General features: G+C 48.2%; 1 protein-coding gene across 4 annotated transcripts in view; it reads right to left on the bottom strand.

Annotated features, from left to right (window-relative positions):
* LOC135811236 (RING finger protein nhl-1-like) overlaps positions 1–26478 on the bottom strand; it is a 243889-nt gene that overhangs the window by 77753 nt on the left and 139658 nt on the right. For all 4 annotated transcript variants that reach the window (XM_065324435.1, XM_065324434.1, XM_065324437.1 and 1 more), the window contains one exon: positions 9125–9265. In XM_065324435.1, coding sequence (XP_065180507.1) covers positions 9125–9265 — 141 coding nt within the window. The remainder of the gene's footprint in view (positions 1–9124; positions 9266–26478) is intronic.

The raw sequence follows: 26478 nt of genomic DNA, 5'->3' as shown, positions 1-26478 counted from the left end.
GGTGTGCATGAAGCACGGAATCCGCCTGATTGCCGAATGGGTTCCCAGAGAACAAAATGAACTGGCGGCCTACTATTCGAAAATAGTTGACACAGATGATTGGCGGCTAAACCCGGCTGTTTTTGAACAAATCGAGCGTTTGTGGGGTCCCCATACGCTAGATTGCTTTGCGAGTCTGAGGACGAAACAGTTAAAGCGTTTCTGTTCAAGGTGGTGGAATCCGGGATGTTATGCGATCGATGCCTTTACGGTTGATTGGTCAATGGAAACGGTGTGGCTTACACCTCCGTTCCACCTAATACCCAGGGTTTTGAGTATGTTAAAAATGTGCTGCGGCCATGGCACACTGGTCATGCCTAAGTGGGGGTCAGCGGATTGGTGGCCAAAATTACATGGGAGGCAAAGCTGGAAACCATTTGTAAAAGGAGTTTTGGTGCTACCCCATGATGAAAACACATTTCTGGAAGGCACCTGACCTTACAACTTGCTGGAGGGCAAGCAATATTATTCAGAAATGCTGGCTTTAAGAGTGTGCATGAAGAATAACTGTTGCTGATTTGCGTACTGACACGATTGCTGTGGTTTTCTGGCGCGAGCACATGTGAGTGCACGGTGCACGAGGCATTGTCCTATGTTGGTGTTCAGGGAACACCATTGCCTGCAGGGCAGGAGGCAGATGCTGCTGACAATGTCATAATCCGCAGGGCGGACGGATGCTGCTGCTGGTGATGCCGATGACGATGTTGTAGCCCACAGGGCTGGCAGACGCTGCTGCTGATGCTGTTGTATAATGCTCTTCAAGTGATGCTGATAGCTGCTGCAGATGCTGAAACCGACGCTAATGCTGATGACTCTGTTGACAGGCACCTCACGTTATGATCTTGTGTTCATGCCTAGAGCTGAGGGTGGTTCAAGTGGAGCCACCCCAGGAGCTCGTGAACCTATCCAGGAAGATTCCAGAAGTCATGTTGGCGAGTAGGGCACCGGGAACAGTGACCAAGTATTTGTCGACATTTCAGCGCTGGCAAGAGTGGGCTAGCAGTCAAGAGATCCCGAGCGTACCAGCCGAGTCTTGGCACATATTTTTGTATGTCGTGAAGCTGCTCCAGGAGGCACGGACAGCGTCACCAATAACATCCGCTATTTGTGCGTTGGCCTGGTCGCACAAGGTGCGAGGCCTACCGGACCCCACAGACAATGCACAGGTTCGGAACCTAGTCCAGGCCGCCAAACGACTGCTGGCGGCGCCGAAGAACCGGAAGAAGCCGATGACGAAGCAGATGCTAAACCAAGTTGCTACCAGGCTCTTGCGCAATGAATCACTGCAGAACTTGCAGACAGCGACTCTGATGACCGTTGGCTTTGCAGGGCTCTTGCGGTGGAACGACTTGTCAAACATATACATCGACGAGATCGAAATCAAGGAAGATTACATGGCACTATTTCTCGAAGTGAGAAAAAATGATCAACTGCGCCAAGGAAACTGGGTGCTGCTGTCAAGATGGCATGGAGCAGTATGCCCAGTGGCTCTGACAGAGCGACTGCTATCTAGAGGTGGCTACGAAGGCCACCAGAAGTTGTTCGGCCGTATTCAGCGAGGAAACGCTAGTCAAGTTGTCCGGGACCAGATGTCTTACAGCCGTGCCCGAGAGCTGATCCAGGACGCGCTGTGCCAAGCGAACTTCAACCCAAGCGCATTTTGGGCTGCATAGCCTGCGTTCTGGGGGAGCATCGGTGGCCGCGGCAGCAGGAGTCCCGGATAGACTGATCCAACGTCAGGGCGGCTGGAGAAGCGAAACATCCATGCGGATGTACTTCAAGGAGTCACTCTCAGCAATGCTCTCAGTGTCAAGGGCACTAGCCATCCATTAGCTATGCTTTGCTGCTCTTGCTGTTGCTGCTGTCCCCGCAGAGGCTGTTTGTTGTTGCTGTGTGCGTGTGTATGTGGGTGTGCATGTGACTGAGGTGTGTTAGGGGTGGGGGCACGTATGGTGTGGCTGCACACAGAAGTGAGAAAGAGAGTAAAAAAGAACGGTCCTTCTCCAACTGCACGGAGGAGGCGGTAGCAGCGAACCAGAAGTGTGGCGACCGGTGTACTACGCAAGTCGCAAGCTGAGCGGCCCAGAGTCTCGCTACGCAGCAATTGAGATAGAGGCATTGGCTGTGGCATGGGGTGTCAACCGTTTCCGTATGTTTGTCAATGGCACCAGTTTCGCCGTGATAACTTATCACAAGCCTCTCATTGTAGTCTTCAAGCCAGCGTACTGTCTCGCTAACGCCAACTTGCGTGTGCAGAAGCTGGTTCTGAAGAATAAAGACCTCAGCTTAACTGTCGCCTATCGTCCTGGGACCCAGAATCACATAGCAGGTGCATTGTCACGTCTTCTTGTGGAGCCTGCGGATCCAACTGATGCATTAGTCCACGCGGTAACCCTTGCAAACGGTTTCCCGACACCGCAACGCAAGCGAGTTGCGGAGTTGACCGCACAGGATGACACGCTCACAGCAGTTCGTACAGCTCTGGAGACGTCTCGCTGGCCCAAGACAGCAACACTCGCTCCATTTGAAGCACTTCGGCATGAGCTCAGCTTCTGGCCGTATCCCAACTCTAACGGCTTTGTGATTTGCCGTGGTGATCGCCTCGTCATTCCTCCGGCTGCTGTTGACAGTGTTCTGAGGCTGGCGCATGACAGACATCCAGGGCATGACAAGACCCTGCAACGCCTGAGAGAGTGCGTTTGGTGGCCCGGCTGGAGCAAGGATGCCCGTCGAATGCTCGAGGAATGCACACCGTGCATCACCAATGCAAGTGTACGCCCAGTTCCGCTCAAGCCAAGAGAACTTCCCCCACACGTGTGGTACACGATTTCTGTCGACGTTTTCTATTACCTCGGCATCCCGTTTCTCAGCTGCCTGGATTCGTATTCTCGCTACCCTGCTGTTGTTCGCCTCAGCTTGGAAACAACGGCGGCGATCACGAAGGCATGCGATCAGATCTTCGCTCTATTCGGTGCACCACGCAGGCTGATTTCCGACAATGGGCCACAATTCACAAGTACCATGTTTAAGTTGTTTCTCGACGACCAGGGAGTCTACCATGAGCGTACTGTGCCCTACGCACCCCGACAGAACCCGGTGGAACGCTTCCATCGCACTGTCAAACAGCTGATGCGAAAATCTGGCAAATCGAATGCAGCCGAAGCACTGAGAGTAGCGTTACACACCATACGGTCGACTGTCAACACGGCGACAGGCAAGTCGCCCGGTGATCTGTTTCTTCGAGGTGGTTTCCGCACTACACTTCAGCAGCTCAGCCCGACCTCGGATGCCACCAGTGAGGATGATGAGGAACTCCATGATGCTGTCCGCATTTCGGATATGCAGGCAAAGGCTATCCCCAAGACCACGTTTGCCAGCCGCCATCATGCACAGGACCGTGTACTCGTGCTAGGCCAATCAGTCTTCATCAAACAACCATCTGGTGCCACCGAAACAGGCACAGTTGTGAAGGCCTCACCGCATGATGCAGTAATCGAAGCCCAGTCGGGTTCGGTGCAGCGACGTCATCTCGACCGTATTCAGCCGCAACCTGGTAGCTCACAGTCGCAACCTGACGATCATGCTGATGGCACCACATCCGCAGATTCCGCAACTCAGTCATCGCCTGCAGAATCGTCAGAATCAGAATCAGAATCGTCTAGTTCGCCCTCGTCTGCTGAAAAGGTACAGCACCCATTGCCGACCAGTACGTCCAACGAACGCCCGCAATCCCGTACCCAGTATGATCGAGTAGCTAAGTCTACGACAACAGCCAGGCCTGGAAGGAAGCCGTAATTCGTCACTGCCTGTGTCTTTTCCCTGAAAAGGGGAGAAATGTAGCAGCCCTGCTACCATGACTTGTGCATGTGTTGGATCATGATATGCATGTGTTTGTATGGTGATGTCCACAAATCTACGCTCTACTATATTTGAACTCTGCTGTGACTTAGATTAGCTGTAGATCCGCGCGGAACTCTGCACGCGCTGGATCTGGGCCTGATGTTGTTTTTAGGAGCCGGAGATGCTCGGTTGTGTTTTTGTTCCTCTGGAGTACGAGTTGTTTCCTTTGTAATTTGAATACAGTAAAACCTGTGACTACCGACCGCCCCTTGGTGCCAGCAAAAGCAGTCTTTAGTAGCAGGTGGTCTTTAGTTAGAGGTTTGCACCGTGCGACCATATATGGATCCCATTCTAGGATCTAGGAGTCAAATGTTCCCTGTGGAAGTTTCGTTTTGCGCTGGGCTTCAAATTTGTTCATGCGATTAATCGTACCGACTGTCCTTGTTGCGACTTCTCGATTGCTTGAACGCGATCTTTCAGCATCAGGACCTTGCTGTGCTGCTTTGTTTCTGGATTCCTTGATGCCATCGTCAATTCGTCTGTATGACTGGGGTGACAGAGCTGCTCAGTCTTCGTTCCTCCTCCGAGTAGTAACAAAAATGACAATCAGAGAGCGCTTTCGATGCACTCTCCAAGATGTTTCCTATCATGTTTATTCTTGACAGCGCTTGAAATTCTGACAGGTGTAGTGCAGTCCACACCGACTCCACAGTCAAAATGACCTGCGTTCATTTCTTCAGCTGTGGTATCGAAAGATTACTTTCAGCACCACGGAACATCATCAAAATTTCAAGAAGGAGCTTCGAGCAACATTTGAGTTCCAACATCGCGGTCGCTAGTTACGGGTCAAAAATCGTCTTTGGGACAAGAAAAGGCGGTCGCTGGTCGCGGTCAGCAGGTAGTCGCTAGTCACAGTGAATTTCGAATAGGAGACTGTCCGTGCCTGGCGAAGTGGTCGGTAGTACCAGGCTGGTCGCTAGTCACGGTGGTCTTTAGTTACAGGTTTTACTGTAATAATAATTATACATGTGTTAGGTACCTCCTCCCGTACCTTTCTAGCTGGCCTGCATGCACTTTCGCACTCACCTTTTGTCTCCTTTTGTTCCATTGGCCTGGGTAGCTACTTGCGCGCCCATATTTGCCATCGCTACCCAGGCCCTTTATCTTGCCGTTCAGACTTGATCTCTTCCTCTCTTTTCTCACTCGTCAATAATCACCATGTAGTCGTTTCGTTCGTCTTGGTCTCTTGTCCCGTCTCTAATAAATGTCGTTCCACCAACCTACCTGTTCCCGTCGTAATGTCTGGACAATGTGTCGTCAGTCGTCCTGTTTCGAACTCAACATTGGCGCCCGATTATTGATCGACCCACGACCCTGAGATCATCCCATGCCCAGCCGTCCTCAACCGCCATTCGTCTCGTCTATGTCAACCTCGTCTCGTCCATGTCAGTCTCGTCTCTCCTACGCCAACCTCATCTCGTCTCTATCAACCTCGTCTCTCCTACGCCAACCTCGTCTCGTCTATGTCAACCTCGTGTCGTTCAAGCCATGCAGGTCAGCTACCTTTCTCTCTTTCTCTTTTTTTGTATGCGTTTCTTCTTCGTCAAATTTATTTCCGTGAATTTTTTTGTAGTGTGTGTGCGCGCGGGTGTCCTTCATTAATATTAGGGGTCCAATCATGGTGAGCCACGCTCTCTTATTTATGTCGTATATTAAAGTGTAACTAGGCTCTATTAGCCGTGCAAAATACTAGTCATCAGAATACAATCCAAGTCCCTCGTCGAACTCCAATAGTTATTTTTGTGCCATGTTTTGAAGGGGCGTTTGGGCCGTTGTTATTGGCAATGTACACACTATGGTATGAGTAGTACAGGAACGTTGACGGTTGTAATGATCTGTAGTGCATTTTTTAGTACACACTTTTGTGAGGCCCGTGCGTTGTGTGTGTGTGTGTGTGTTTTTCCCCTTCAGTCATTTTTTTTAAATATTTTTCTCTCTTTTTTTTCTCTCCGCGAGGATGCGGGATTTTTTTCATGGAGGGGTGGTATGTTAGGTACCTCCTCCCGTACCTTTTCTAGCTGGCCTGCATGCACTTACGTACTCACCTTTTGTCTCCTTTTGCTCCGTTGGCCTGGGTAGCTACTTGCGCGCCCATATTTGCCATCGCTACCCAGGCCCTTTATCTTGCCGTTCAGGCTTGATCTCTTCCTCTCTTTTCTCACTCGTCAATAATCACCATGTAGTCGTTTCGTTCGTCTTGGTCTCTTGTCCCGTCTCTAATAAATGTCGTTCCACCAACCTACCTGTTCCCGTCGTAATGTCTGGATAATGTGTCGTCAGTCGTCCTGTTTCGAACTCAACATATGTAACCCGAACCGAGTCCGCTTTTACACACACTTCTGACAAGAAGAACTGACGACTTGACAAAGACTGCACGTAAGACACAACACTCAGCACGGTCGGTGCACCATCACCTTCAGCAACGCAATGCGCATGAAGGACTGGCAGCTGGTCATGAACGAGATCCGTCTGGATGTCATTCTTGTACAGTGAGGCAATTGCTTCAAAATTCCGGTATTTGCAATCGCCTTCCTGGTCAAACCGCTGACGGATGGCTTGCACAACTGTGTCAACTGCAGCAAAGTACACAGGGCAATTGTAGGCCTCGACTGTGGCAGGGAATGAGGGAGCACCGGTACCTTCTTGGAGCCTTGCTGGTACCTTCCTCTTTCTCGGTAGTTGAGGTTCAAGCACGTCATTTGACTACTGCAGCTCCATCACGTTCGACCAGAAAGCCTCAAAACTACTGTCAGTACGGAGAAGCAGGAGAGTGTCAACAGTAGCGTTTGCAATAGCTTGGCCTTCACTTTGCAGACAAGGTGGTAGACTGCAATGACTTGCCGAGGTTATCAGCAAGAGATAGAACTGTTGCACCGAGAAAGACACCGAAGAGGAAGTCAAAATTTGACAATTGACTCCTCACACCATTGCACTTTGCTGACATCTCCTTATCGTTCTTTCCAAGCTCGGTACATGACTTCAGGCACTGTTGAAGGACGCTGTAGTTAGTCTGGATGCTCTTCAGAGATGCAGCTCGAACTGTCCAACTGGTCGAACACCAGGTGCGGAATCCAGGTTGTTCTGGTGCAAGCTCAGCTTTCAGGCGCTTGTATTCAGCAGTATGCTTCGCAGAGATTGCTGAACTCAAATGTGATGTCCTGACATGCTTGACATCATGAATCATGTCCTGAGAAGCGAGATTCAGGGCATGCCCATAGCAGTGAGTATGTAGAGCTCTGGGCTCCTCTGCCAAGATCTGGGTTGCAACTCCTGTTCGGCTACCTTTCAAGGTAGAGGCACCATCATAACACTGGCCTCGACAACACTCCAGCTTGAGGTTCATCCTCAACAGGGCATCCTTGATTACGCTGACTGCTCCGTACAGCTGGAGTCATCCACCAGATGGCGAACTTACTTTTGCCGATACTGAGTGCAAGTCCACGGAGGATCTGGAGTGCCATCACCTTCTACCTTTCGTTCTGCATATCGGCACTCGTGTATTTTCCCTTCTTCTTCTCTAGCCACTTCTGTAGTGACGGTTGGAATTCGCTGAAGACGGTCAGGAGCTGGTGGAAATTGCGATCTACTGGCCGACTGCAATGACTTGCTGAGGTCTACTTCACTATCTACTTCACCTCCATCTTGCGATGCTCCTCGGAGAGGCAGCCCTTGTCGAGCAAGAAACTTGATGTTTCGAAGAATGGGGAGGAAAGACACTCGATTCTCTTTACCGTCAGACAGAAACTGTGAGTTGAGAAGTTCACCACCGTGACCAGTTGTCTCAGGAGTTGTCTCCAATTTTCCAACAGCCTCCTTGTGACAGTCGCTGGACTGATATTTCGAGAATCCTCCCGGACCATACTTCCAGTTTTGAAAGCCAGTTGAAATAAACGCAGCATCGGTCTTCGTATTGAAGAGGAGCTTTCCTTAACCTGCCTTTACGCACGTGAAGCAAAATACTCGTTTACGCTTCATATCCCAATGCAACCAGGGATAACTGTCATACCAAGATGGCAAGAATGCATGCAACACAACTTGGCTAACCCTAAAGGCTCGCTTGGGCTAGTCATGTGACCTGGTTTGGAAAAGAGCATCTCCTATTTCGGGGTAACCATGGTAACCTTCCATCTCTTCGAGTCAGAACAATAAACTGCTACCACGGTACATGATTACAGAAATTTGCCACCTCTGTCCATGCTCTGGTGCAAAGGTTCACACAGCGCACCATACTTTGTTTATGCATGCATGAGATACCTCATACCTTTTCAGGCCTGCAAAAATGTAGAATAGATTTTTAGAATTTCGACTTGGAAAATTATTGGTGCCGCTTTGGCCACACCAGCCGCACCGGTTCCGACGCCGCTGATGCTGACCACCCAGGCTACGCGCGCAGACTGACCACTCAGATTAACTCAGACTAAGCCAGACTAAGCACTCAAGCAAAGCGCCCAGACTCCAAAACCAGTGATATGAGTTTTTGCCATTGCATGACCCCATAGGAAGAGTATGAAGAGTTGCACACTCTTGGTAGCTTATTTACCCTTGATCATACTGTACACTCTAGTACTATGATCATACTGTACACTCTAGTACTATGATCATACTGTACACTCTAGTACTATGATCATACTGTACACTCTAGTACTATGATCATACTGTACACTCTAGTACTATGATCATACTGTACACTCTAGTACTATGATCATACTGTACACTCTAGTACTATGATCATACTGTACACTCTAGTACTATGATCATACTGTACACTCTAGTACTATGATCATACTGTACACTCTAGTACTATGATCATACTGTACACTCTAGTACTATGATCATACTGTACACTCTAGTACTATGATCATACTGTACACTCTAGTACTATGATCATACTGTACACTCTAGTACTATGATCATACTGTACACTCTAGTACTATGATCATACTGTACACTCTAGTACTATGATCATACTGTACACTCTAGTACTATGATCATACTGTACACTCTAGTACTATGATCATACTGTACACTCTAGTACTATGATCATACTGTACACTCTAGTACTATGATCATACTGTACACTCTAGTACTATGTGAACAATGGAAGACTGCTATCTGTACAGAACTTCCAGTCAACATTGTGTAATTAAACAGAAGTGGAACCACACTAATCAATCAAGTATCTTACCTGCAGTCTCTTATTGTCCCTGTCAACCACCACAAGATCACCATCGTCATCCACAGCTACATCAGTGGGGGTGTTGAATTCAGTATTACCACTGCCCTGTTTGCCTATATCCCGTATGTATGTACCATCCAGTGTGGTGACCTACAGGTACATACATGTACATCACAACACAATACACCAACAGAAAAGAACAGCATGGACAAAAAGTCATTTTAACATTTTAAACGTTTCCCAGTACAGAATGATACAGTATGTCTGTATCATACATAAGCTCAGTTACTCATGCAAGAATTGCAGGAATTACAAAAGATGTGGGCTTTGCACAGGAAAGCTTAGTTGCCCACGCACATGGGTATTATAGGCACAGTGCTGGTGCTGTGAGTATATGTCATATTGCTGTCCCTGCACAGTTTACAAGTTGGCCAATTTTAACTTTTTTAAATTTTGAAATCGTGCTACAAAGTGTGAAATGGAGTCGCCATGACAAATACTGATATTAAAGAACTAAAGACTACAATATTAATGACGGGAAGTGCCAGCTTCGGCAACAACTAGAGAGGCAGAAGAAGAGACAGGTGCATGCACAGCGAAAACAGAGCAGTTACCATGCAGGCACATAGCACTTGCTCAGAGCAAAGCAAAGCTAAGGCGGCAGCGGATTAATGCCATGACAACCGAATAATTATGGTTCGCTGCTTTTCTCAGCAATGAGGGATGCAATACGCTTGTAAAGCGAGGCAGATTGCTTGGCCATGCCACCGGTTGTCGAGAAAAGCGAAGTTGGCCAATTTTTACGGGCATTTTTATGATTTCAATTCGACAGATTTGTCTTGAATTTCTCGAAACCTGTCTGGACATGGCGGAGCTGTCCTAAATTTTAGTTTCTTTCTGGATTTGCTGAAATTATGTATTCCTTTTCCCACCATTCCACCGTCTCTATTTTGTTTGTCTCTGCTCTTTCCTTTATTTGCAACCTTGTTTTCTTCCCGAATGGAGGTGGGGATGCAAGCGGTCATCCGGAGTGTCGTAGGTGTGTGGTGTGACTCCTCATGCCAGGTAGTTATGTCAGCCCTAGGTGGGAGAATTCTTGGCCCCGTTGGTCGTTCGTTTGCACACGCTGGGCGGTACGAGATTGGCGCCTAGGGCCCGTATTCTTTAGCCCTTGGTGGGAAGGTCGTGGGTGTCAGCAGCTATTCCTTGGCTCTCAATAGTCCGTACAGGCATTACACATCAGCCGTTGGTGGGCGGTACATGATCGTCTCACAGCAAGCAGTATGCTTCAGCGCTTGGTGGGTGTATGTGCTACACCTGGGGGGGGGAGGGGGGGGGGGCAGTATACTTCATCCCTCAATGGGATGTATGTGATAGCTCTTGGTGAGCTGGTTGCTTCAGCCCTCAATGGAATGTACTTCCTCCACATCATTAAAATTGTTGATTCCCAGAGCGATTTTTCAAATTTATTTTGTCCGCTCAACGTGAAAAGAAATCAGCTAGAAATTGAGGCAGAGCATTGTCGACAGACCAAGCTTTAGTTTTGGCCTCCCGTTTTTGCTGCACTTGCAGCTAAGGTCGATGTCTTCATCAGAGTTGGAGGCAGACCCTTCAGTACTAAGCGATACGCTGAACAAGACGCACGTTCAAATTCAGGTCATGAAACTTCGTTTTCAAGCCATCCATGACTCCAGGTGGCAGGCGATGACATGAAAACTATAATTTTTCGAGTACACTGACATGACCTTCCAGCGGGATTGGGTAAGCAGTTCCGCACCTTCTTTTCTTGGCAAGCGCTTCGCTGATTTTGTTGATGTTTTCAGGCATGCTGCCCTCACAGCATCATGCGGCACACGTCGTGTTCTTTTTACGAAATTGAGAACAATTTGTTCTTGCCATCGTCAACTTCAGCATTTCGAATTCAGGAGAGATACCCGGATTCTTATACCCGAGCTTGCAGTCTTGATAAATGCCCACGCAAACTATGTCGAAGGGCAAGAACTCCAGAAAAACGATACGTGCTCTGGGGCAGAATAGTGCGGAGCGCGATGAATATATTTGGTGCGGAAGAGGGCTTGGACAACGTCTGAGACCACCATGGCATCAGTAACAACTTGCCATTGCTCGGAAAGGGTGGCTCTAATGTTCGAACACAGAAAACAGCGATTCCAAAAGTTCGACTTTAGCCCTCAATGGCGTGTACATGTTAGCCCCCGTAAGCAGTTTGCTTCAGGCCTCGGTGGGGTGTATGTGTTAGCTCCTGGTGGGCAGTTTGCTTCAGGCCTCGGTGTGGTGAATGTTTTACCTCTAGGTGGGCAGTTTGCTTCAGCCCTCGGTAGCGTGAATGTTTTAGCTCAAGGTGGGCAGTTTGCTTCAGCCCTCGATGGGGTATACGTATTCGTATCCGGTGTGCAGGTGGCTTCAGCTGTCGGTGGGCAGGTTGTTGGCCTCAAAGGCCGTCCATGCACCCTTGGTGGGCAGATTGCTGGCAGCGTCGGCCATTTGTGCACCCTTGGTGGGCAGTAAGCTAGCAGCCCGGTGCTGACAGGATCATTATTTTAGTGCTTGGTGGGCTGCCTGTCGGCCTCTATGGCCGCTCGTGTGATTGGACCATGGTGGACAGCCGTGGGCCAGCCCTTTGGGGCCATTTGTGTGTCGGCTCTCGGTGGGCTGTGGGCGGTGGGAATCACTGAAGATCATAATAATTATGTGATGATATCATGGTGCAACGGTTATCGATTGCTTCCTTAGAGCCAGTCTATAATCAAATACTATTATGTCAAACGTATTATACTGCTAACCGCTTTTCCGTTCACAACTTCCCCTCGAACTTGTGAACTGCATTCAGCATATTCTTCTAATATCCTTATCCAAAAGGAAGTGATCGCAACCCCTAACACAACGTGTCAATTGCTTGTGACTACACATGCGTTGGAACATTTTTGTATGCCCAGGTGTGCGCGCGGGAGCGTGTGTATATTACCAGTCGAATAGGTGTGTCATGCATTAGAAGATATAACACATCCCGCAAACTAGCTTACTTCCCCATGTATCGGGGCAAGATCACATCGCCTGGTAGGTTCTTCGCACCGGAGTGAGCTACCAAGATGCCTTTCTAAAGAAACGTGACAAAGACTCGGCAGTCTAGTTCCTTCTCCATGACATTTGGGTGGCTGAATAGTAAAGTTGTGTTTGGCAGAGACAAATGTTCATTCCTATCGTTTCAACTGTATTTTCATTTCTCTTCGTTCTCATAAAGGTCTGCTTTCTGCCAATGAGGAGTAGTTGCATAGCTGGAGATGATTTGCTACAGTCCGACTTTACATAATCTATAACTACTTCATTAGTGCAGTGAACGAGGATACATAGCTTTGCCTCATCATGGTACCAGGTGGTGAAAACAATTGGCAAGGCATACGGCGCATGCCACATGATGTCTCTCTTTCTACTTCTTCACTAGTCCACGTGCCATTGATACACCAGACAGACGTTCCTGTAGACTCCCCAGACACGAGAACCACTTGCATCTATATATTATTATAGTTGTAGATTTGGTAATGGAGGACAGTCGGAATGCAGGAAGAATGATTTACCATTCCAGTATTGCAGCAGATGCTGCCACCACCTGATATCTTCCATATCATTAGAGTTAAGAGCTACAGTACAACCTGTATTTGCCCAACCTTGTCTGAAACAGAATATTGTATTGACTTGATGTTTCTGCACCAAAGTACTGTGGATCAAACGTGCATCCCTGGATCAAGCGGAATTCTGATATATCATGACGGTTTTCGCTGCAGCAAGGGTGTCCGGTTAGGTCAGATTTTACTGTATCTTGTTGAGAGGCTTTTGATACCTGCTGCAACAAGACCAGAGACATTGTGGAAACTTACGGCCCCCGGGACAACCCAACGTGCTGCAGAGGAGAGCTTCACCATAAGGGACTCGAGGCTGTGCTGAGAAAAAGAGTCGCACTGGATGGTGGCAGTAATGTTGATATCCGAAGTAAGTCAGTGTGCTGAATGATACCATATACCAGCCATAAGCATACCGTCATTGAAACTATTCCCAAGTGGCCTGGACTTGTGGTGAATCATGCGCATCTTTCCATTCTTCTTTGGCACTGCACCAATGCCTGAACATTACAATGAATAAAAATAATAGGGGTGAAGTAAGGAAGACTTAGTCTCCCCTGTGATTACATGAGGTAGTGAAATGGTCAGATATAGCTAAGCGTGTGTGGCAGCAGAAGAGAGATTCAGAGAAGTGACATTTGCTGGAAAGGTAAATTAGAAGCTGACAATAAACCCATGATTCAAGCCATGCAGAATAATTCATGAAAATATGAGTCTAAGTCGATACATAGGAAGGACAAAAACGGGCGACATTCAAAAGTGAGCGAAAAGTGGAAGTGTGCCAGGTTACTTCTGAGGGTAAACAAAGGAGTTAGTGATCTTACTGGGAAGTGTTAAGAGAGCATGTCTGAGAATACCAAAGTATGTGTGCAAGTGGATCTCTCCGATTTCGCTCAAAATTTGAAGGTAGGTTCCCTTTGGGGTGTGGATCGATCGTGCAAAGCCCTTGAAAAAGTTTCTGAAGGGAACCTTGAAATTTGGATACCCCTCAGAAATGGCCGAAATATCACATTATTTATGGGTCTAGAAACGAGTCACGCCACAGCGTATACGAACAAGCTATGAACAAAACTCCATCAAGCCAACATTGCCTCACCTTAGAAGAGTTCCTGGAGCGGTACCGCTTAGCCACGCCAGGATCCCAGAAGACGAGGTCCATCACCCCCTGACGCCACAAATGATCGTCTTGAAAATAGCCAATTTACAAGCGCTGGCAAAACAGCCAGCTACGTCCTCAATTGGCCAGAACTATACACCGGCAGATAGTAGAACACCTCTTCTAGCGCTGAGGACATGTCCCCCATCTTCCTTTTGGGGTTTTCTTGAAATATACTTTTTTGAATTTTTCCACTCGACCATGCTGAAATACGGCCAAAGTCATACCTGCGCAGGAAAGCTCGCCCCTCCGCGACGTCTCCTCAGCAATTTCTACTCCAACACTACTCCCAAGGCCGCAGAACAAAGTGTATTGTTGGCTCTGACAAGGAAAAGCAGCGGTGATCACTTGTCACTCCAAACGACAAGCTTCTCCTTGCGCCACCAATAATTTTTTGTGCGACTGTTGATGCAAAAGTGACTGAAAGCATGAGCGCAATTCTTGAATTTTACTACAAGAGGCACGGTGAAATCACGTGCCTTGTGACGCAAGAATTCCAAGTCGCGTAGATCATGTCTCACGAGATTTCAGAGTCACCTTCGAGCTTCGTCATGTGCGCTTGTTACTCGCCTTGAACGCCCGTTGGTCTGGAAGTGATCACACTTGTGTTGTTACTGCGCTCAAGAACACGATGACCGTGTTGTAGGCCTACGAATCGGGACTTTCCCTGACCATGTAAGTCGAAGACCAGTGAAATGATGATGAAATCATATTCTTTATGACGTAAGAAATCTCTTATGCAGTTCACGCGACAAGTTCGTGCAGCCAGTGCTGCTCGCGTGCCAGTCAACACAAAGCGACCGAGCTTGCAGCTTTTGTCGAGCATCGACATGAAAACAAGGGACTTTTACCGGCGTTGGACTATGTTCGGATTGCAGGAGGTAAGTGTGAAAGATGAATAAATCTCCATGCTGTATGTGGGGCATATTTCAACGGCTTGCTGCTATTGCAACACTCCTAGGACAGTTTGTGAGGGTTCTCAGTAGATCAAGCAGGAAATACAGTTCATCTTACCTCGCGGCCATCATGGTCAGTTCCGAGTAGCGTTCCAGTCACGTTCGCGATCGATGGCCGCGTGTCGTGATATGGAAGCGTCACCCTACGTCACAGAGCACGCGATCTCATCGTGCATCTTGCAATAAAATTCAAAAACTGCGATCAGGCCTTGGCTTCAGTCACTTTTGCATCAACAGTCGCACAAAAAATTATTGGTGGCGCAAGGAGAAGCTTGTCACGTTTGGAGTGACAAGTGATTACCGCTGCTTTTCCTTGTCAGAGCCAACAATACACTTTGTTCTGCGGCCTTGGGAGTAGTGTTGGAGTAGAAATTGCTGAGGAGACGTCGCGGAGGGGCGAGCTTTCCTGCGCAGGTATGACTTTGGCCGTATTTCAGCATGGTCGAGTGGAAAAATTCAAAAAAGTATATTTCAAGAAAACCCCAAAAGGAAGATGGGGGACATGTCCTCAGCGCTAGAAGAGGTGTTCTACTATCTGCCGGTTTATAGTTCTGGCCAATTGAGGACGTAGCTGGCTGTTTTGCCAGCGCTTGTAAATTGGCTATTTTCAAGACGATCATTTGTGGCGTCAGGGGGTGATGGACCTCGTCTTCTGGGATCCTGGCGTGGCTAAGCGGTACCGCTCCAGGAACTCTTCTAAGGTGAGGCAATGTTGGCTTGATGGAGTTTTGTTCATAGCTTGTTCGTATACGCTGTGGCGTGACTCGTTTCTAGACCCATAAATAATGTGATATTTCGGCCATTTCTGAGGGGTATCCAAATTTCAAGGTTCCCTTCAGAAACCTTTTCAAGGGCTTTGCACGATCGATCCACACCCCAAAGGGAACATACCTGCAAATTTTGAGCGAAATCGGAGAGATCCACTTGCACACATACTTTGGTATTCTCAGACATGCTCCTTAAAGGCTTTTGTACCAGTCTTGGAGCACAGTTATCGAGAGTGGTTATAGTGGAAGCGGCAGGACTTATACTGGGGCCAAAGTTGTAGTTCTGGCAGATAATTTGGGCGCAATCCGAGTGTGAGAGCATGACTCCATACTAATACTGTTAAGGGCGTTGGCTGGGATGAAAAGGATGCTGACCTGATGGAGGGTGTATAGTATGAACTACTGGACATGTTGGACTAGCTTTGAACTACTGGACATGTTGGTCTAGCTATGAACTACTGGACATGTTGGACTAGCTTTGAACTACTGGACATGTTGGTCTAGCTATGAACTACTGGACATGCTGGTCTAGCTTTGAACTACTGGACATGTTGGTCTAGCTTTGAACTACTGGACATGTTGGACTAGCTATGAACTACTGGACATGTTGGTCTAGCTTTGAACTACTGGACATGTTGGTCTAGCTTTGAACTACTGGACATGTTGGACTAGCTATGGACTACTGGACATGTTGGTCTAGCTATGAACTACTGGACATGTTGGTCTAGCTTTGAACTACTGGACATGTTGGTCTAGCTTTGAACTACTGGACAAGTTGGTCTAGCTTTGAACTACTGGACATGTTGGTCTAGCTTTGAACATGACAAATAGCTGCCATACATGTTTTAGCAATACTTTCAAGGCTTTGCCGCTTTGCTGGAGCGATGTTGACGTCCAAAGCGAAGATGACGTCCAGCTACTGGTCATAACTGGTTGTAACTGAGTCATGCAGTGGCGATATCCGAACCGAAAGCTTTCAATATAATTGATTGACAGGCCAGTGAATCAGGCAGAATGTGTGGTGCGTGGGTGCAGACAACACCCATGTGCAAAGTCAAGCCTTCCAACTAGGTAGCCATGTTGAGCACTCGCCATTTTACTTGGCAACTGATAGGGAGTACGGAGCTCAAAAGGCTTTGATTCTAGGTGTGGAACAAAATCGCTTAGCTGCTCTGGCACGAGTGTTTTCAACGCTACGAACTCGCCTTTCACCGTGAAGAGAAAGCTAGACGGAGCAGAACTGTGAAAGCTACACCATGGACGTACACTCTTCTTCAAAAATGCAACACTCAAAAACACAACAGAGCTTTCAGCAAAAGGAATGTGGAGTGTGAGCTGCAACCTTCCCTCGCTACTGTGGGCGCATGGACGCTTTTGAAGCTGCACAGCCGATTCGTGCACTGATTCTGTGCGATTGACTAGAGTAGCGAAACAGCCAACCAGGGTGTATTTTTTAAACGACTGTTGGGTGCGAACAAGAGACTGACAATGGGAACAACGGGAACAGGTATGTTGGTCGAACGACTTTTATTATATACGGGACGACTAAGACCAGGACGAACGAAACGACTATATGGTGATTATTGAAGAGGGAGATTATTGAAGAGAGAGAGAGAGAGTTGAAGAGAGAAGCAACGCAATATAAAGGGTCTGGTTAGCTATGGGAAACATGGACGCGCAAGTAGCTACCCAGGCCAAATGAATAATGCATGAACTAATGAATTATATGAATTAATATACTGTAATCACCGTATTATCTCTAATATAAGCACAGTCTCCAATAACAGCACAGTCTCCAATAACAGCACAGTCTCCAATAACAGCACAGTCTCCAATAATAGCACAGTCTCCAATAACAGCACAGTCTCCAATAATAGCACAGTCTCCAATAATAGCACAGTCTCCAATAATAGCACAGTCTCCAATAATAGCACAGTCTCCAATAACAGCACAGTCTCCAATAACAGCACAGTCTCCAATAACAGCACAGTCTCCAATAACAGCACAGTCTCCAATAACAGCACAGTCTCCAATAATAGCACAGTCTCCAATAACAGCACAGTCTCCAATAATAGCACAGTCTCCAATAATAGCACAGTCTCCAATAATAGCACAGTCTCCAATAATAGCACAGTCTCCAATAATAGCACAGTCTCCAATAACAGCACAGTCTCCAATAATAGCACAGTCTCCAATAATAGCACAGTCTCCAATAACAGCACAGTCTCCAATAATAGCACAGTCTCCAATAACAGCACAGTCTCCAATAATAGCACAGTCTCCAATAATAGCACAGTCTCCAATAATAGCACAGTCTCCAATAATAGCACAGTCTCCAATAATAGCACAGTCTCCAATAACAGCACAGTCTCCAATAATAGCACAGTCTCCAATAACAGCACAGTCTCCAATAATAGCACAGTCTCCAATAATAGCACAGTCTCCAATAATAGCACAGTCTCCAATAATAGCACGTCTCCAATAATAGCACGTCTCCAATAATAGAACTAATGAATTATATGAATTAATATGCTGTAATTACTTGTGGGCCTAACATACCACCCCTCCATAAAAAAAGAATGCCGCGTCCTCGCGGAGAAAAAAAGAAAGAAAAAAGACAGAAAAAGATAAAAAATGACTGAGGGAGAAAAAACAGAAAAAACACACACACAAAAACACACACACACACACACACCGCACGTGCGCACGGATCTCACAAAAGTGTTCACTAGTATCATGCATTACAGTTATTGTTCCTGTACTTCTCTAAGTCTAAAGATAAGAAACTAGACGTGACCAGGAACCTACTGATACTGCCTGCATGGCTAAAAATGGCGTAGTTGCACTTCTGCTAAACATCAAAAATTAGAGCGTGGCTCACCATGATTGGACCTCTAATTTAGTAATATTTTATGAACACACGCGCGCACACACACTACGAAAAACTTCACGAAATAAATACACCGAAAATAAATTTGATGAAGAAGGAACGCATACAAAAAGGAAAGAGAGAAAGGTAGCTGACCTGCATGACGAGACGAGGTGGACCTGGACAAGCTCTAGGTACAAGCTAGCGCACCCTTGCATTAATTTTACTTTTGAAAACAATTGCCCATTTCACAGCAATTGATGTGAAGTGGGCATGGTATGAGGAGCAAAGTACGGATATAAAACAGTGTATACCAACCCTGAACCGGGTTTTCCTTTGCTCGAGATTATGAAATTTGAAAAGAAAAATCTCGTAAAAGAAAACTACCCCACAAGTGATCCATCAGCTCAAACACGGAAACTCTGGCTTCGTCTTCACTCTTTTCTCAGCGCATTATAGATCTTACTAGGGAGGGTACCCGAGTGGGACTGTTTCATCTCCGCTCTCTGCCCCTCATACAATTTTCACCTCACATCAAAATGCATCATTGCCTGTGAAATGTGCAATTGCATGTCGGAGCTTCGAATTTCAATCATTATAACAGTGTATATTTCACAGTGCATGTCAACCGGCCAGGCCACGAGTTCCCAATTAACTGTGGGTCGCAACACGGCTGGAAAAATTCCTTCCGCTTCCAAGCAGGACTTGAACCTGGTACCCTCTGTTTCTCAATCATGGTCTTAGACCATCCCACTATGCCTGCCTGCAGAGGCTTATAGGGGATTCACACACACGGGTAAAACCACGGTTATGGGAAAATTGTTATGGAAACTATGGTACTGGGGGAAAGGAAGAACCTCTCGGGAAAAAATTGGCAAAGCCGTGGCCGTGGGCCTCAGGGCGTTTGTCAAGGGAAAAATCCCATGGCTATAAGACGCGCATGCATAGATCTTGTATTTGGCGAGAACTCTGAACCCTAGTCGTACGAGTGCATCGCAACTTGCATTTTCAGACAGTGCCCATCGGAAAATCGTGCATCGTGAATGCAAGACACAGTACAGAATGTACTACAAAAATGCAGTACAGATTATTTTTTTAGTTGCCCCGCCACAAGTTCATGGCCAAACGTGCGGCCAAGGGAAAACTGACCTTGGATGTGAACAGCCCCACTCCTTTGACGAAAGGTCTGAACTTTTACCTTGTCCCGTGACCTCAGGTTTACCTGTGTGTGTGTGAATCCCCTATAACATGGATGCAGCTAATGGGATTTCGGTTTTGACCACATTGTGGTGGGTCTGATCTACTCAGCTCCCACCGTTTAGGCGCTGCATCTGCGCCTTGATCGTAGAGTGTGGTGGTGTTCCCACGGCGGATGCGGAAAACTCGGCTTCCAGCCGAGTCTCACGCGAACTGTGATTTTTTTAAATGTTTCATATCAACCGGCCTCCATGGCAGCAGTTATCTTATGCACTAATGGCTACTTCTTCTTTCGGAAACAACAACTTCGTGACTTTTTTTCACTGCTACACTACTACGCTGCTGTTATTTCGCTCTTTCTCTCTGGTTATGTCAGCCTGAAACACTGACATGACATTTCGTGATTGTAGGAAAGCATGATTCATGTTCTGGAGAGCCGACAGTCGTCGCAGAGCAAGAGTGCCAACGCTGTAATCAAAGCAAAGCGAACATGTTTTTCATTTTCGTCCACCAGACGCAATGCGAAGAAAAGCACTGTGCTAACTGCTCGTCGCTGCTATTTTTTAGTTCAGAACTTGACAAAGCAGGACAATGGCACCCAGGAGCAAGAATAGTGGAAAATGAATAGCAATAGCAGCTAGCGTTTTGAAATATTCGCCATCCCCAAAACACCTGTCGGCATGCAAACAGGTCGGCAAGATGTCAAAACTCCAAAATGCAGAGAGAGAAATTTGAAATATTTGGCTTTGCCTGTGTTTGTTGTTCCGGGGCATCCTGGAGCAAGAGCGGAGGCGGTAATGAGTACCAGCGCTGCAGTGCTACCGTGGTCTACGCCGAGTGTTGGAGAAGGCATTCAGATAACAGCGAAGGTGATCAGGGACACGGAGAAGCTTCTCCGCGACCTACGACATTGCGTTGATAGACCTGCCACTTGGAACGGTTTCAGCGGTAATGAGTCGAGCGTGTTGCCTTGAGCAAGCATTGTCTTTTCCAAGAATACCTTCAAACGGTTACAATAAGACTGCCAGCGGGTTGGTGTGATATCAAACCTATCAACTGGCCTTCTCTGCCTTTGACTGCGCCGCATCTGGGTTGTCTCAGTCAATGGGAGTGGGAGCTCCGCCGCACTTCTGGGGATGCTGGGCTCCGATGGCGCTCTAACAGGACAATCGCCTGTAGGCGGGGGGACATCTGGTCGGTAGGTTTGATATGGGCGCAGAAACCTTCTTTTGCGCCAGTACACACGGCCGCTGGTCAGTTTGACATAGTAGTCAAGTCGCCTTCCAATAGCGACAACTTGTCCTTGCAGTGTCCACCGCTTGGAACGTGGGTCCTGAATGTCCACCGTCTCGCCGATCTTCAGGTTGCCCAGTGGTCTCGCGGAGGCATTATACCACCCATCGCTCTGCTCTCGAACAGCCGAACCTGTTTCGTCAGCCTTGTCGGCTTTGGCCTGCCACTCCGTAGCAAACGTGCGGTGGTTGGCAAGCACAAAGGACTGTAGAGGTCGGCCAAACAATATCTGTGAGGGGCTGCGGCCGTTACCTCGGGGTGTATTCCTCAACTCTAGCAGTCCCCTCCTGAAGTCGTACACGTTTAGGTCTCCTCCGGTTGTAGTCTTGTACACCAGGTGCTTCATGGCTGTGACAGCCGCCTCTGCAGTCCCATTCGCCTGCGGATAGTGGGGAGTTGACGGGGGGGGGGGGGGGGGGTTGACCGGATATGACGTACTTGCCATCGTTTACAGACCACACTGAATTCCCTGGAGGTGAACTGTGGGCCACCATCTGTGACCAACTCCTGCGGCACTCCCACGTCAGAAAACCACTGGCGAAGCGGCCGGATCACGTCCTTTGATCTGGTGCCCGGTGCTAGACGATCAATACACGGCCAACCGGATAAATGATCCGTGTAGACGATATCGCTGTTTCCGCTGCAGCTGAAAATATCTACACTGGTACGTTGGTAGGGCAGGGTTGGCACTGGGTCGCACAGGAGGGGCTCCTTTTGTTGCGACGATCGGTAGCGGCGGCATTGGGGGCAGTTCCTGACCATATTGTCAATATCGCTTGACAGTCCTGGCCAGTACACAACTTGACGTGCCCTCTGCTTCGTTCGTTCCTGGCCCTGGTGTAATGCGTGAAGATCCTGCAGCACAGTGTGGCGAAGTGGCTTTGGTATCACTATCTGGCAACCCTTCAGGATGATGCCGTTCTCAACAGACAAAGAATGCCTCACGGACCAATACGGCTGGATGCATTCCGGCACCGGGTTCTTTGCGTTTGGGAACCCCCGCTCGACAGTTTCAATGAGCTGTTGGTAGGCATTGTCAACCCGTGCTGCTTCCTGGAGCTGCGCTTCTTTGCAGCTTGAGAGAATAGGCTGCTGATCGTCGCCACAGAGGGTAGTAACCGACGCCACTCGACCGCAATCCTCGTAGGGCAGTTCCCCAATGGCAGTGTCCTCCTTAGTCGGCTGACCAATCGGCGAGCGGGACAGTGCGTCTGCGATAGCGTGGTCTTTTCCCTTGCGCCACGAAACCAGGTACTGGTACCCCTGCAACTTAAGCAACATTCGCCGAATGCGGGGATTTTCGATTTCCATCAGTGAGTACTTATTCATAATGGGAATGAGTGGCTGATTGTCGGTTATCACCTCGAATTTCGTCCCGGAGAGATAGACATGACATTTCTTCATTGCCCAAGCAATAGGTAGTAGCTCAAATTCTATCATCGCGTATCGTGATTCGGTATCTGAAATGAATCAGCTGCCGCATTGAATCAATCGCCAATTTCCTCCTTGCAACTGTAGGAGTGCATAACCAAGACCGTTATTTCGAGAGGCATCGGTTTCCAAACGAGTGGGAGCACCAAACTCATTTGTACGCCAGGGTCGGTGTTCGCAACAAGGAAGATTTGATATTCAACATTGAGGCATCATGATCCTGGTTCCAAAGGAAATCAGCATTTGCCTTCAGCAGACTCCGTAATGGCTGCGTCAATTTGGCGATTTCATCTCTGAAATCACCGAATTGATTAACCAAGCCCAGAAATGAGCGAAGATCAGTGTGTGTGGTCGGGGTCGGAAAGTGTCCCAATGCCGACGTTCTCTCTGGGTCCATACGCCATCCGCCTTCGCTGACGAAGTACTCGCAGAACTGAACCTCTGACTGAGCGAAAGCGAATTTCTTCTTTGAGAATGTGATGCCATTCTCTCGCGCACACTGCAAAACCGAACGGACACGCTTTACCTGATCATTGAAGGTCGCGTCATGCTCCAAACAATCATCTACAACCTGTGCAAAATTGCCGATGCCCTCAAATGCCTGATCCGTTCGCTGGTTAAACTTATCCCCCGCCGTGACGAAACCCTGCGGATTTCGAAGTAAACGGTATCACCCCCATGGAGTGATAAATGTGGTTAACCCTGTGTGAGTCCACTGGTTTCGGAGAAAATGACCAAATTTTCCATTCCGACAATAATCCCCTGTAACTCCACAGTTTTTGAGAATATGTAATTAGAAGTTGTGTTTTTCTGAATGGAATCGGTCGGCTGAATCCAAAAAACTATGTTAGAATGTTGCCATGGTTACCAATGTTGCCATATTAGGCACATATTGTCATAATCAAGTGTATAGCCGCGTTATTTACAGAGTGCACCATAGGAAGGAAATGAAACCATACTTTTATGTACAAATATACAGTAGACACGAAAGAAACTCACAGCACTGAGATAAGATATCCTTCACGGGAAGTGGCGTGCATGGTAAGCGGCGTAGCAGTCGTGGTCGCTCGTGATGTGGAGGTGAACATCGCACGTAGTGCAGTAGGTTACACACTGGTGCTGCTTGTTACCCACTTCTGTGCAGTTTCTGCAGTTCTTCCTTTTCCTCACTCCAGGTATGTGAAGCTGAGCAACAGGAACCTGGACATCCTGCGGAACAGGCACTGGGCGATACGAGCGCTTCGGTGGCGGTGCATGCTCATCAATCGATGACAGCTGCCGGATGAGGTTACAGCGGAAATCCGAGTGCTGCAAGTTGCATCGTCGACTTATCACCCCTGGATGCTGGCTCTGCCACAAGTGAAAGAGGCGGTATGCATTGACAGCGCACACGTCGACCATATCCAAGAAGAGACTCTTCCAGTATTTCTTCGTTTTGCGAAGCACACGGTGCGTTTCGATCAGCTGATCGAACGTGTCGACTCCACCCATGGTGCTGTTGTAGTCTCTGATGCACATTGGCCTCTGCACTTCCATTTGCTGGTGTGCACCATGAATCTTCACTTTTGTTGTTACTGTGTCATGCTCATGGCCCTGATGTATGTTGCTGTACATTGACACACACCGCTTGTCCTTCCATTGCTGGTACAGGTGATCTCCGTTGCGAACATAGCGTGTTGCACCTCGCTCTGCATGTTTCTCGAACTGTTTCATGTCGGTCCGCAATACGGCTGGAAATCCAGTGCGGTTCGCGCGGACGGTGCCAACCAACGATATTTGCTTGGTACGAAGAGATGTGGCCAGGGTTTCGGAAGTGTAAAAATTGTCCGTGTAGATCACACTTCCGGCGCGCACGTCACTGACCAGCCGCATCACCACAGCATGAGTCAGGCCATTTTCACCTCCAGGTTGCTGGCCTGTGTAAACTTCAAAGTTTACAACAATGGACGCAGGCAGCAAAGACCTTCAAGCCCCATTTGACGGGCTTTTTGGGCATATACTGCGTAAAAGGAGCGCGTCCCTTGCACTTGACCATGCGCTCGTCAACACTAACGCACTTGCCAGGGATGAACAAACGCTTGCAGGCCGCCTGCAGATGGTCGTGAAGGTATCGCACCTTACGAAGTCGATCATTTATATCCTCTGCCCTGAAGTCCACAATCTTGATGAAGCACATCAGCGCTAAGTACCTCCGGTAGGTTCGAATCATGCAGCGTGCATAGTTTCCGTTGTACAACGACGTAACGCGCCAGTAGTCCCTCGTCGCAGGCACAGGATGAAATCCCTGGAAGAAGAGAAATGCAAGGAGGCCGTAAAACTCATTACGGTTGGTCTCCTTCCACACACCATCCGTCTGGTACGTCTTTTTTTCAGCGATATGCTCGCGCGCATACAAATTTGTAAACTTGACAATTGAATCCACAACTTCGTCCGGGAAATATAGTTTGAAGAAATCAAGTTCACATGTTGGAGCGAAATTATCAGGTAGGTTCAAACCAGTGCCAGTTATGTTGAACTCAGGTGTATTGGTTTGCAGCTGGTCAACATCATCATAGCCACTACAATTTTCGTACTGTATACCACGTCCTCGTCCTTGCCCTCTTGCAGCTCCGTGTCCTCGCCCTCTTGCAGCTCCACGTCCTCGCCCTGTCACAGCTCAATGTCCTCGCCATGTCGCAGCTCCACGTCCTCGCCCTCTTCCACGCGCGGGGACACCTACTGCTTGGCCTCTGCCTCGTCCAGCGCCGCGTCCACGAGCAGCGACGGGAACAGGAATAGCGATATCGTCAGCCGAATCGGATCCTATTTGCTCCAAGTCGGAAAAGAGATCGTCATTCAGGCGATCTTCCTCGTCAGACGAAATAAAATCGTTGTCCGAGTCACCTACCTCGTCGCCTGAAGAGCAAGCGATATCCTCTACTGGGAGATCTGCTTGGTCCGCGTATTGTATTAGGCGAAGCGCCTCGTCTGCATCCATCGCTGGATAAGTCCAAATTCTAATTTTGACATAATTGCAAAGCGGCTCTTTCAAAGTCTGCTATCAAAAAAATTTTAGTGGCGACCTACATCATGTTTAGTACCTACGTCACAGAAATTTTATCAGGTACGCGGTGGTGAAGTCTCGGCGCGATGCGGTAAACCAGTCAAGCGCGACGATCAAAAATGTGACGCGCATTTGAAACGAGCGAAATCGCTCGTTGAGCGCACAAAGGGTTAAATGACGCGATTCAGGTGCCAATGGTACTTGCCAGTACCCATGACGGGCATCAAGTGTGGTTAAGAAGCGGGCATTCTCAAGATTCGCAATGGCGTCTCGCGGGGTGCGCATGGGGTGCGTTGGTCGTTGAACCTGTGAATTGAGCTTAATCAAGTCCATTGTGAGGCGCTTTTCAGCAGTGTTCTTTTTGTCAGCCAGCACGATTGGATGGCACCAATCACAAGTGTCACTCACTGGTTCGATGACTCTTTCCTTCACCATCTGATCAAGATGTTCCTTGACCTGATCACGGTAAGCAAACGGAATCGCTCGAGCTCCGTTAACTCTGCATGGTGTGGCGCTGTCGTTGAGCTTGATAACCATCGGCGGACCTTTCATGGTTGGCACTGCGTCGTCGCTAAACACATCAGCGTATTCCTTAAGAATATTCTCTCGGATCAGTTCGACTTCACTCCGCTCCTCGGAGTTGGGCATTTGGCCGGGAGCAGGACGCAACAGAGATAGCACACTTCTTGGCAAGTCTGCCGGAAGTATTCCGAGTTTCTTCAGACTCTGCGTCGATAGCAGTGGGCATTGCAACCCCTTATACGCGTGGATCTGTGTTGCGATCTGGCGATCACCGACCGACAGCAAAGCCGTGACCATGCCTATGTTCGTGAGGCGACCTCCATTGGCATTCAGAACAACACTGGGGTCCGGGACAAGGTCACATTCCTTGCCTCCCAGTTTCCGAAGTCCATCCAGGCTTATTGCATCGGCGTCACTGCCTGTATCGGGAAGCCATCTGAGCTTCGCTGCTGACCTTGGGTCATGGTTGCCCAGGCACGTTGGTATCTCGATGC

Source organism: Sycon ciliatum, chromosome 3 (assembly GCF_964019385.1).
Source record: "Sycon ciliatum chromosome 3, ocSycCili1.1, whole genome shotgun sequence".
NCBI classification, from domain to species: Eukaryota; Metazoa; Porifera; class Calcarea; order Leucosolenida; family Sycettidae; genus Sycon; species Sycon ciliatum.
This window is presented reverse-complemented; position numbering and strand designations above follow the sequence as displayed.